This window comes from Arachis hypogaea, chromosome 3 (assembly GCF_003086295.3).
Source record: "Arachis hypogaea cultivar Tifrunner chromosome 3, arahy.Tifrunner.gnm2.J5K5, whole genome shotgun sequence".
In the NCBI taxonomy this organism is placed as follows: Eukaryota; Viridiplantae; Streptophyta; class Magnoliopsida; order Fabales; family Fabaceae; genus Arachis; species Arachis hypogaea.
Window position 1 is genome coordinate 58,727,270 of NC_092038.1, and position 11,936 is coordinate 58,739,205.

Genomic DNA, 11,936 nt, shown 5'->3' on the forward strand with positions numbered 1-11,936 from the left:
TTGGAGCGGCTAGAGTGCTTGAAGAGGCGCATGAACTGGAAATATGAAAACATCAAGCTGCAGAATAGAGAGTGGAACCCCATGATTGAAAAGTTAGACAATCTTGATGAGCTCTTAGAGGTTGAGGATGCTGAGCAAGCAGCTAAGGTGTAAGTCGAGACTGATACACAGGCAACAGATGCTGAGATACCGGCGGCTGATGTTGAGGTAGCTCCGTCACCACAGCCTAAGGCCGCACCACCTACCCCTCTCGTTGATTGACACATTTTTTAGCACAGAGGATCGTGCTAAGTTTAAATGTGGGGGGGGGGGGGATTTGCAACACTTTTATCGGACTTGTCGGGTTTGGCTTTATAACCGACAAATGAGACTCATCAGCTGTAGGACAAGCATGCATCATGTGTACATGTTTGATTTTCTTGTTTGTGCATTGTCTTGGCTTGCTTAATTATTTATTCTTGTTAATTGCTAACTGCCTACTTGTTTTATGTGCTTTCTGAATGTGCTTGACTTGTTTGTTTGCTTGTGGTTTTACTAGAGTTGGAGAATTGGAGGATAGTCAGAGGATTGATGGTTTTGATTAGATTTTGACCAAGTTAAGAACCTTAAAGAACAACCCAGTTTATGGTTTCTGTTTTAGTTCCTGAAGTTTTATAATTTGAGTGTCGGCATTTTAGGATTGCCTCTGGCTCTTCCGTGGCCTTATTTATTATATATGTGGGCACCTTAACCGTATTGAGAACCCCTGGTTCTCATTCCAAACAATATTGTTGTTTTTCAGATGTAGGTTGAGAAGCACCACTCTGTGTTCTGGAGACTCTGATGAAGCAAAGAACTCTTGGGACTTAGGGGCGTATTTTGTTTATATTTATATATGTATATAGATTCTCCTTGTATTTTATTTTTGTCCTTCTTAGAGGTCGCCTTGGAGAAATAGGTTCTGTAAATTGTATTCTGGGTTTTTTTGAGAACCTTGTGTGTGTGTGTGTTTACTTTGGCCGGTTTTAGCTTCGTGAGCGGAGTCAGAAGCCTTGCTATATGTATTTTTTGAATTCTTTTCTCATATTTATCGCTTATGCGAGTGATGCGATTTTCTGTTTAATGCCTTGTTCAACTCTTCTTCACAGGCTTCTAGTTAAAATTTCTTTCAACTATTATTATATATATTTTTACTTTTAGAGGTCGTAATACCTCACCACCTCTATTTTATGACTTAAGCATAAGACTCTGTATGGTAAGGTGTTACATAGAATACTCTATCAAATTATTAGATACAAGATATACAAATTTCTGGAGTACTATTTTTGAGTAAGTTTGTTCCGTTACCCTTAAGGAGAAGTTTGTTGTTTATTAGTGCAGTGTTGTTCACTTTTACAGTCCTATCTATATATTTGTCTGTATAGAAGAAAGTATGCAAATTCTCCTGTTATCTCTAACAAAAGAAATGAAAATAAAATTTGCAAGTGTTGCTACATCATACTTTCTTCCTGTACCAATGTATGATTAAGCAAGATAGTCATTTTCAAGTGAGGTGGATTTCATGGATTTTCATGCATGTCTATTTCATGTGTCTCATACCATGGAATTTTAATTTTTGGCTATGACAAGATGAATTTAGTTTTGGTTTTAGCTTTATCTTTTTCTATGTTTATGTTCTGACCCCTCCCTTTAACTTCCCCAACACACACACACACATTCTTTTTTGAAAAAACTTATTTTGTTTATTTTTCCTTTGATACACATGTTTGTATTATATTTTTTTTCATGCAGCAATGATATAGATAATAATGAAAAATTATTTTTATGAATGTTGACATCAAAAGGAATAAACATGTAAATCAAAATCAAATCAGTACCGATTAACAAAATAACTAAGAGAACCAACCTGAAAATAAGGGAGTGCTAGACCGAAAGAGGGAGTAGACGGTGGGCGACGGTGACAGGATGGAGTTTGAATCAGAACATGGTTCCAACCAAAATACACAAGAAAAAGGGATGAAATTGGAGGAAAATTAATCGGTCAACAAGTAAACACATTAATTGGGACAAAATTAAGAATACAAAGGGGGAAATTGGAACAACATGGCAAGGGGGAAGAATGAACCAATGAGAGGGGAAAATTAGGGTTTAGGCTGTCGGGTTTAGGGAGCGATCGAGTAGCGCACAACAGGGTAAGAGGGAAGGATGACGACAACAGGATGGATCGGTAGTCACGCGACTCCATGAAGACATGGACATGCATGGTGGAAGGAGGAACAATAGAAGTGCCCTTTCACTTTTCTTTCGCGCGCGGAAGCTACATGATGTAGTGAGCAAATCAATGATGGGAAAGGACGTAGTAGCTGGAATTAATGGAGGGGAGCTACCTGACGACAAGGATTTGCAAAGCTTGTGATTCGCGCCTTTTCTCCCTTTGGGTTCGTGTGAAAAAGAGAAGATTGGCCCTGGACTAAGAAAGGAGAAGATTTTATCCTTACTCTCCAAAATGCTATTTGTTGCGGTTGGGACCTAAAACCACTGCTATCCCGATTAATTTGGAACGGAGCATGACAACACTATCAGAACTGCCGCTATTCTATCAATTTGTGGCGGTTCAAAAAATTACCGATACTTTGTCGTGGCAATTTCCTGTGTATCTTGTAGTGATCATTAATTCTATGTGTTTTCCATTTGCTATGTTCTTTGTGTACTTGTTTGTATTATGATTTTTTTTTGTGTCCATTTATAATCTATAAGTTATAATAAGGATAAGAGAAAAGATTAATAAAGAAACTCTGAAAGTTAAGAATACGGAAAGGTGGGAAGAGTTAGTAAAAGAACTAAGGTTAAGAAATTAAGTAACAAAATACCCCAGGATGTTAAACCCAAGAACCCTAGGAACAATAAGAGAGATATGTTTTCGTATTAGTATCTTACTGGGAACCATATATGTTCTCACCCCTTCTCTTCCCCTTCCTCCATAGTTGGAGGATTCTGACTTGATCACCGCCATTGGAGTTATATTCATAAAGGTACCAAAGGAGCATGTGTTTTAGGACCCTTACAGGTGATACTGCGAGTAATGCTCGAGACTATTCCTGAGATGAAGTCTGCAAACTTGTGCCTCGACAGTGGAATGATTGTAAGGTAGATAGTTCTTGTTTGTTAGACTCTGTTATCTTTCACTTTTGTAGCCTTTTGAGGGATAGGACTTGATATTTTCTTTGGTTAGCCTGGGTACCAGTTTAAGGGTTTGCTGCATAGACTAGGTATCCGGGGAGTTGCTAGTCTGTATATATTTATGTATATATATGTGAATGATGTTTTATTTAAATCTATGAATTATATGCCATTTGTTTTTGCAAATGCTATATTAACTGTTTTATATCATGATCTATATGGTGTATTTATGCTAAGCCTAAGTCTGACTTTAAAACAAATAAAATAAGAGTATAAACCTGACTAATATATACGATTTCGCTAGTGCGATAGGCTCATATATATTAAATATTAAAGGGTTTAGAGTTTTAAAGGATTAATAAGAAATAGCACCTGATAACTGGCAGTGATCTGGACTTGCTGAAAATTTGGTCACTACAATTTGCGTGTGAACTTATTTAGATTATATTCCATTGTTTTTTTTAAAAGAAACAACATACAAATTATGCATAAGGGCTATGTATTTTTGCGGCGGTTAAAAAGAAAACTGCCGCTAAACGCAATAGGCCGGTTTGGCAACACATATTTTTTCCGATGCTAAATGTCATGTTTGCAACAATTTGGTCAAGCTACCACTAAATTTTGATAGCATAGCAACATCAATATATTTTGCTGCATTAACCACCGCTAGATTTTAAATTATTCAGGGATTATTTTGTTAACAATATTTTTTAAGAATTTTTTTATCAATGTCTGGATCTTTTGGATATCAAATTGATAATTAACTATTTTTAAAAATCTTCTAGTTTGCTTAGTGATTCTATTTCTCTTTAACCACCGTTTTCAAAATGTTTTTTCTAATGACTTTGCATAAAGACGTTTTTGATAACTTGAAATAGCTGCTTTGAAAAAAAAAAAAAAAACTCCAACAATTCAATTCTTGATGAAAAATGAAACAAAAGAAGATGCAAGAAAATTTGGTATGGCGATAATGTTCAATATTTAGTAGTCAATTGAAAGACAATAATCACAAGCAGCCATCGAGTTGTCATGAAGGATATTAAACCTTTTCAGTCATACATTTGCATTCCCGTGTGACAAACAATGCTATCTTAATCCTAAAAAGTTTACCAAAAGATAAAGTGCAATGTCCATCTTGCAAATAAACTAAGGAGGCTAATGACTAATGATAAAACTTTAGATGTATCTTAAACTTTAAGGTATATATAACTTTACACCCGTTCTCTGTCGGAATTCCACTTCAAAAGAACAATGTTAACATTGCCAAATCAATGTCCAAATACAGATAAGTCTTTGATTTCAGATTATCTGTCAGACAAAGCTTTAATAAAGTGTTTAAAGAATTTCAGGAGTTTCATTCAATAATTCACCTAATAAACAATTCTGCCATAAAATTAAATTAAAATGCATGTTAAAAGTTTAGAAGAAGTTTATCGAGAAGCATCCATACATCCCCATGGCTATGTTTGAATGTGCCTATGAATGAATGAATGATTGATTGAATAATAATAATAATAATAATAATAATAATAATAATAATAATAATAATAATAATAATAATAATAATAATAATAATAATAATAATAATAATAATAATGTGTATTTAGGAATTTTCCTTTCTTGAGAGGAATAATGAGACTAATCTTTTAAAATACCTACAGCTAAGGGCATAAATGAATATTTCATTTAATCTTGTAAGGGGAAAACAGAGAGAAAAGAAGAGTAAGACTTTCGAGAAGGATAAGATAGAAAAAGTAACAGAAATATTTTATATTTAATATTTTGTTGACAAAATTAGATAGATATAAAATTAATTTAGTATATAAAATATGAAATTAATTTTAGTGTGTTGTCACTTGTCAGTTTAAAATTATATATAATATATCTCTCTCTTATTACATAACGTTTTGTGAACAAACATAACAATATTTTTACGTTGATCACATTAATGAACAGTAAGGATGTAGTTGGACGACTTGAGAAAAATTAAACTTTTCAAATCATTGTTTATGAGAGAACTTTTATATAAGTTTACAATTTATCATCACTACTGATAAAATACCGATGTCCGGTGCACTGCATTCATGCTCTCTCAAATCTCAAGTACCTTTGAGCCACATGATATGCTCAAAGACCACACGCGCACGCCCATACACGCACTACGATGCTAATAACAACTAATTAATCTCTAATGTTGTTGTTGTTGAACCATGTGCTGCTGCATGCTCTGGTAACGGTGTCTCCCTTTCTACCACTTTCCTTCTAAATAATACTATTATAACATTGTTGTTGCCAATGCCTAGTGCATTTTCTTCTTTGGATCCTTCTTCTCCTGCTTCCGGCTTTCAAGAAGGGAAGAGAGAAAGGCCCCGCGGGGGGGGGGGGGGTTTGTAATTTTGTTTAGTAAAGCAACAACGAGTGGGGTTTCTAATTCTATTGAATGCTTCTTTTTATTATTAATTGTTATTTTAAATGTGGATATTCCCCCTTTATGTTTTCACATTTTGCACAACGAACAAATATGGTTGCAAGGGGTGAATCAGTGTGTGAGTTTGCATTGTAAATGATGTTTTCTGAATGCTGAGTACAATTTTGGTTATATATATTTTCGTCCACTCCCTCCCTCTCAGTCTCTCTATATTTTCAAATATGCTCCTAATACGTAGAAACTTTTTTACTGAACTTGGGAGAATCCATTTGAACGTGTTGCAGAAGAATTGTTTATGCTGAGTGAAACAGTGGTTTGTCTCAGACAGCTTAGTTCTAAGTCAGAATAACTGTTTTCCTCTCTCTCTCTCTCTCTCAACGCTTTTAGGGTCTCTGTCACAGAATTCTGATACCATTTTGAATTTCTGCCGGGATCTCGGAATTTATGTTTGCAGCTGTTTCCTTTGTTATAGCTTAGTACCCTGTTTGGTTTGATCATGGGAATGTGTTTCTTATTCTCCATTTCGAGGTTTTTGATTAGTGTAACAAACATACTATTTTCCAGATTATGGGCTATTTACTCAAGCAAGAAATATATTGGAAAAACTGATGAAGCTGGATTTGAGTTAGTTCGTGTTTTTAGTGTTTTTGGTAAGATTGCAGTTGCTGACTTAGTACTCTGTCTTTATTTGTTCTTTGTGATTCATGTAATTTTTTGCTTTTTGTAGGTGAGGAGAATTTCTGGTTGTCGAAAAATTGGTGGTTGCAAAGATTATTGAGTTACCAGAATCCGTTAACAAAGCAAAGTACCTGAGCTCTTGGCATCACAAAAGATCGCTGCATAATAAAACTGGAGGTTTTATGTTGAAAGATTTATGATTTGTGAGCTTCATAATTAAGTTGTTGAAAGGAAGGTGTTTGTTTTCTTGTGAAATTTGGATGAAGTTAGAGTTAAGACGAATGGAGAAAGTCCTACTGGCTATTCTTGATTATTTTGCAAAAATAGTGTAGCTTTGTCGATTGGATTCTCTGATATTCAGCTGTGAAAGGTGTAATTGGCTAAGCAATTATCTTTGTAACATGGGTTGTATTTTGTCAAGTTTTGATGAGGATGAGAACGTTGGCATCTGCAAAGAGAGGAAGAAACTAATAAAGCAGCTAGTGAGTATTAGAGGGGAGTTTTCTGATTCCCTTTTAGCATATTTGAAAGCATTGAGGAACACTGGTGGCACCCTCCGGCAGTTCACGGAATCTGAGATTTTAGAATTTGATAGTACCTATAATGGTGTTGCAGGGCCGCCTTCTCCTCGCACTCATCTCCCTACTTCCCCGGTGCGACCACCGCCACCACTGCCTCCGCTTGTCGCTGACGAAGTTACACCACAGGTTGCCCAAGAGGTGACCTCTGAGGATGTTTGCAACAATGTTCCTCGAATGCAAAATGATGCAGGTATGGGGTCCTGGATATTTTCGACCGAAGTTCAAAACTTTGAAATAGTGGAATCAGCAGAGGACGAGAACTGGGAAGAAACCAAAACAGAATTTGAGGATGAAGACCAGGAACCAGAAGTTGTTCTGAGTGGTGTAAGATCACGTAGTGGAAAGCAGCCAGTTGATGATAATACCTCCACCAGAAGCTTGTTTGGAAAGGAGGGTACAGATATGCCTGTCGTTGAGGTCAAGAGAACTAGAAGGGAGAAAACATTGGAGGCAATAGGTACAGAGTTAGATGAGTTTTTCCTGAAAGCATCAGCTTGTGTAAAGGAAATTGCTATTCTTATTGATGTCAGTGGAGGAGATACTCTTCTGCGGTCTAATTCTGGGCATCTAGATGGTAAGGCTACAATTTCATTTGCTGTAGAAGAACAACGGATAAGGGCTTAATCCCATAAGTAATTAACATGAAAACTTAAGTGGGAAACAATTGTAGTAGAATATTTAGGACAATCGGCATGTCATTGAATACAAGTTATTCCGTAACATGCCGATTGTGATTAAGTGATTAATTCCTGTGTATTCTGGCGATCGGATTTATCACTCACATGTTTATTTTTGACATCATGTATTTGTAGGGAAGAGTGGCAATTCTGCAAAGGTCTTCAGTATATTGTCACGGAGTAGGCATCGAGCCAGAGATGCTACCGAGTCTTTTGGTCCTAGCGAACCATGCAAGCCTGGGGCTCATTGTGCCACCCTTAAAAAGTTACATGCTGCAGAGAAGAAACTTTTCAAGGCAGTAAAGGTAAGCCAAGATACTATAACCAATCAGCTATTCAACTTCCTTTTATTTTAATTCTTTTTACGTTCTAAAGAAAAAGAAACTCCCTGTTTAGTGCAAATGTGAAGCAAAGTTGTGTTTTCAATGGGATTCATGTAGTCAACCCCATCTAGTGGGATATGGCTTTGTTGTTGTTGTTTGAAAAATCTTATGATGTCTTAGTTGCTAGCATATCCAATGAAATGACTGGTTTACTACTATCCCTTTGTTGCTGTCCCAATTCCAAGTATGCTGGAAATATTGCAGAAAGATCTGTTTTGTCTGCTTCATACTTATAACTAGACATGCTTCTTTATGTTTTAGTAATCATGGAGGTAGTAGAAACTATTATGGCTTTATTGATGGAGGAAATATTTGGAGTTGGACATTTTATTAGAATAGATCATGGTGCCATCCATTGATTTAGTGACATAATTATTGAAGAGTAAAACATATAAAGATAATATTGAAAGTTGAGGTCTTCTTTTCTTTTATTTTTTTTGATATATTCCTTTTTGAATTGAAAAAAATTGAGTGGGTATGGAAGATTTATAATTACTCCCCATTTATAATTAGTGACCCCATCTACAGGGACTAATTTACATACCACTCAGCAACCAACTCATAGGTTGGTTTGATATACTTCAACTACAATGTATTACGCTTCAATTATAAATTTCATTATATTTGACTTCTAAATTTTAACACTAAACCTTGTTTTTGGATTTGAAATCGTTAGGCATGAATGTCTTTCTTTTCACATTGTTTAAAATGTGTCCTGTAGGAAGAAGTAATCGTCAAACTGGAGTTCGAGAGGAAGTCTTTATTATTGCAAAAGCAAGAGAATGAGAACATTGATTGGATGAAGACTGACAAAACTAGATCAAATGTTGAGAACCTGAACTCTCATTTATTGGATCTGCGACAATTGATCACCGAAACAACTTCATCAATTTTGTACCTTATAGATGAGGAGCTGTTACCCCAGCTGGTTGCATTAACTGCAGGGTATATCTCTCTAAATTGGATACACTACACTTTCTCCAACTTAATAATTTCTTAGCAATTAGCATCATTCCGATTTTTTCAATAGTTTTTATCTTATATTCTAGGAAATATGTCAAGAAATTGGGTGGTTGTTCATCTCGTTCAGTTGCATTCATAATGATGTTGTGCCATTACAATTATGTTATGGATCTTGCATTGGTTGTCATCAATGCAGTTGCATATTTCGTCTTAAACATGATGTTTAAGAATCCACATTGCTTGTTACATATGCTATAATAGCATCAATAATAATGAGGCAGTGGCTGCTTTTTTATAAAAGAGAAGGGGGAAGAGAGCTGAAAAGAAGAGATGTGATTTTTTCCGAGAGGAATTGCATGTTGAATTTGTCTGATAAAGAATGATACTTAATGTCATTCTCTCTTGAATGTTGCAAAAATAGAGTGATTCAGTTGACAGATGATGAACATGATTGAATATTGTAAATATATCTGAATCATACCATGGGTTTCTCTCTAAAACCTTGCAGGTTGATAAAAATGTGGAGGACAATGAATAAGTGTCATCAGGCCCAAACACTCATTTGCCAGCAGCTGAGTAACCTCAGCGATAATCAAAACGTATTACAAAACACCGAAGATCATCACCGGGCTACCATTCAGTTTCAGACAGAAGCCTCTTACTGGTACTCTAGCTTTTGCAAGCTTGTGAAATCTCAACGCGAGTACGTAAGGACCCTCTGTAGGTGGATTCAGCTTACCAAATGCCTCTGGGATGGCCATGAATCTAGCGATAATTCCTCATTGATTCATTCCATTTGTCAACAGTGGGAACTTGGCCTTGACAGACTACCTGACAAGGTACTTTCTTACCAAAATTTGTTGTCAGTTTGTTTCTTTTTCCTCGATTTTTTTATTAATTATTTTAGTAGACGCTTCTAAGAAGAGACTATCAAGGCATAGCTCTGGATTTTCTTTTTGTCTTTTAGTCAGTTTAGTTGAAAGTAACTAAAATTAGCGCACGCGACCTACTCTTGTTCTTGGCTTCCAGCTTTTCAACTTGCACGCAGAATGAAAAGTTTTCCAATTCTATTCAAGTTTGTCAAATCCAAGTTTTATAGTAAGCTAAGTAACATAGTCAAATAACGTACGATTGTAAACTCAAGTTAACTTAGAGAGTTCAACTATCATACATGGCTTTACTTGTGTACTATAAAGTATGATCAAATTTAGTAAGTCTCTATCGTAAATTTATAAACATTTCTTTTGTACCTTTATCAAACCTTTTTCAGACTAACGAAAGTCTTAAACGTTTTGGGACCAATCTAAACCGTCACCTCTGCACATGGTCTCATAACCTTTTCCTCCGAGTGGAAATGAGCCCGATCCATGTCATCTACGTGACTACATCATCATTCTATGTGACTAGGACGACTGTGCCATTCCTTATTATGACTATGGCTAGCACACAATTACAATCAGTGTTTACCCTAGCGTTGTCACTATTTTCCACTTACCCCATCACTAAGATCTCTACGTACCTACCTATCATCTAGTTTTATCAGCATATTTAAAAAAGGAAACTTTTAACGGTTCTTGATCTTACTGAACAAACCTGGAAAGACATACTCTTCTTTGCATTTTTTTTCCGTTACTAAATTTTGGTGTGTATATATCTCCATGATCATGAGTTTCTAAGCCCACCACAAATTTACCAACATGACTTATTCTGAATGAACACTTCTTACTGCTGCAAGAAAAAACATTTTTTACTTTCCTCATTAGGTGTAGAGTATTTCATAATGCAGCTGGATTTGTTCTTTGTATATCAGCAGTCAGATTTATAATTTTTCTGGCACTGCGGTTACAGGATGCCTCTGATGCAATAAAGGGCCTATTGTCATCTATCCATTCCATAATTGACCAGCAGGCGCAGGAAGATAACATTCTGAAGCGGTTGAACAAACTCAAAATGCGGTGGCGAAGATGCTCGGAGTCCCTGAGCGAGATGGAGGAAAAATTCAAGTACACCTTTGAAAATGAAGATATACCTGTTAATATGAGCCCCATGCACCCGTTATCGCTTAAAAGAAACAAAACAGAAGCCCTGAAGAAGGAAGTAGATCGTATGACAGCAACTTACATGGGTGCTGTCCAGTGTAGTAGGACCATGACTCTAAATCACCTCAAAACTAGACTTCCCCAACTTTTCCAGTCACTGATGGAATTTTCGAATGCTTCGGCCGAGGCTATTGAGGGTATCCAGAACCCTGTCGAACAAGTAGAATCCACTGATACTACTGCATCACAGAACTGATGAGTAATTTCTTTTGATGTGGTGCTTTGAGAAGAGTTAGTCTATGCTTCAGATTGATTATGAGCTGAAAATATACTTTGGTGATGTATATAGTGTTGTCATTCTTGAGGATATGTAGACTGAAAGAAAATTGAAAAGGAGAAATGTATGTATACTGAAATCAAATGTGATAAAATCAAATGAGAAGAGGAGGTTTAATTTCTCTAAGGAACATTGGATTTTGACTCGCACTTCCATATTCGGTCCCAGCGAATTCAATATATGAATTTGAAAGTTTCGCATTTCATCTAATTTTAGATGCGTACAGTGTATAATATACCCTCTGGAAATCCTTTTAAAAGTTTAAAATGGAAGTAATATCCAAAAGAGCCATGTTATTTCACCAATGGAATACGTACCTAGTTAGCAACTGCCAACCACGGATACGTACGTGATCGTGACTATGGTTTTACCGAATTATCCTTCCCGTTTTTTTTTTTCCATTCTCATGCGTGGTTCATATCTAATCTCGCTCACCTCTCTCTCCACTTGTTTTCTCCCAAAACTCGTTTTCCCCCAACACTTAAATTCCGTTTTTTTTATTTGTCTCCAAAGAATATATTCTCTTTTTTCCTTCTCTACAAAAATCCCAGCCAGTGCATTGTTTATCCTCCTCAATGCCACAACAGAATTGCAGTGTCACAACAAAATCGTGGCGTCACAACAAAATTGGAGTCTGATAGTTGACTCCTTTAACGATTACGTTACTGTGTTTGAGGTATGTAGTCTTTAA

At 36.0% G+C, this 11,936-nt stretch overlaps 1 protein-coding gene across 3 annotated transcripts; it reads left to right on the top strand.

The window, feature by feature from the left end:
- Nucleotides 1-5,060: 5,060 nt before the first annotated feature.
- Nucleotides 5,061-11,371, top strand: LOC112790638 (protein ALTERED PHOSPHATE STARVATION RESPONSE 1). Of its 3 annotated transcripts, none has more exons than XM_025833137.3 (7): nt 5,171-5,389; nt 6,152-6,237; nt 6,315-7,420; nt 7,659-7,828; nt 8,628-8,851; nt 9,378-9,708; nt 10,718-11,371. In XM_025833137.3, exons 3-7 carry the CDS (start codon nt 6,667-6,669, stop codon nt 11,162-11,164), a joined length of 1,926 nt encoding a protein of 641 aa, XP_025688922.1. In that variant the 5' UTR covers nt 5,171-5,389; nt 6,152-6,237; nt 6,315-6,666; the 3' UTR covers nt 11,165-11,371. The 3 variants fall into 3 exon arrangements, with proteins under 3 accessions (XP_025688924.1, XP_025688922.1, XP_025688923.1); XM_025833138.2 differs by lacking the exon at nt 5,171-5,389 and adding an exon at nt 5,559-5,577; XM_025833139.3 differs by lacking the exon at nt 6,152-6,237 and having other exon boundaries at nt 5,061-5,389.
- Nucleotides 11,372-11,936: the final 565 nt, after the last annotated feature.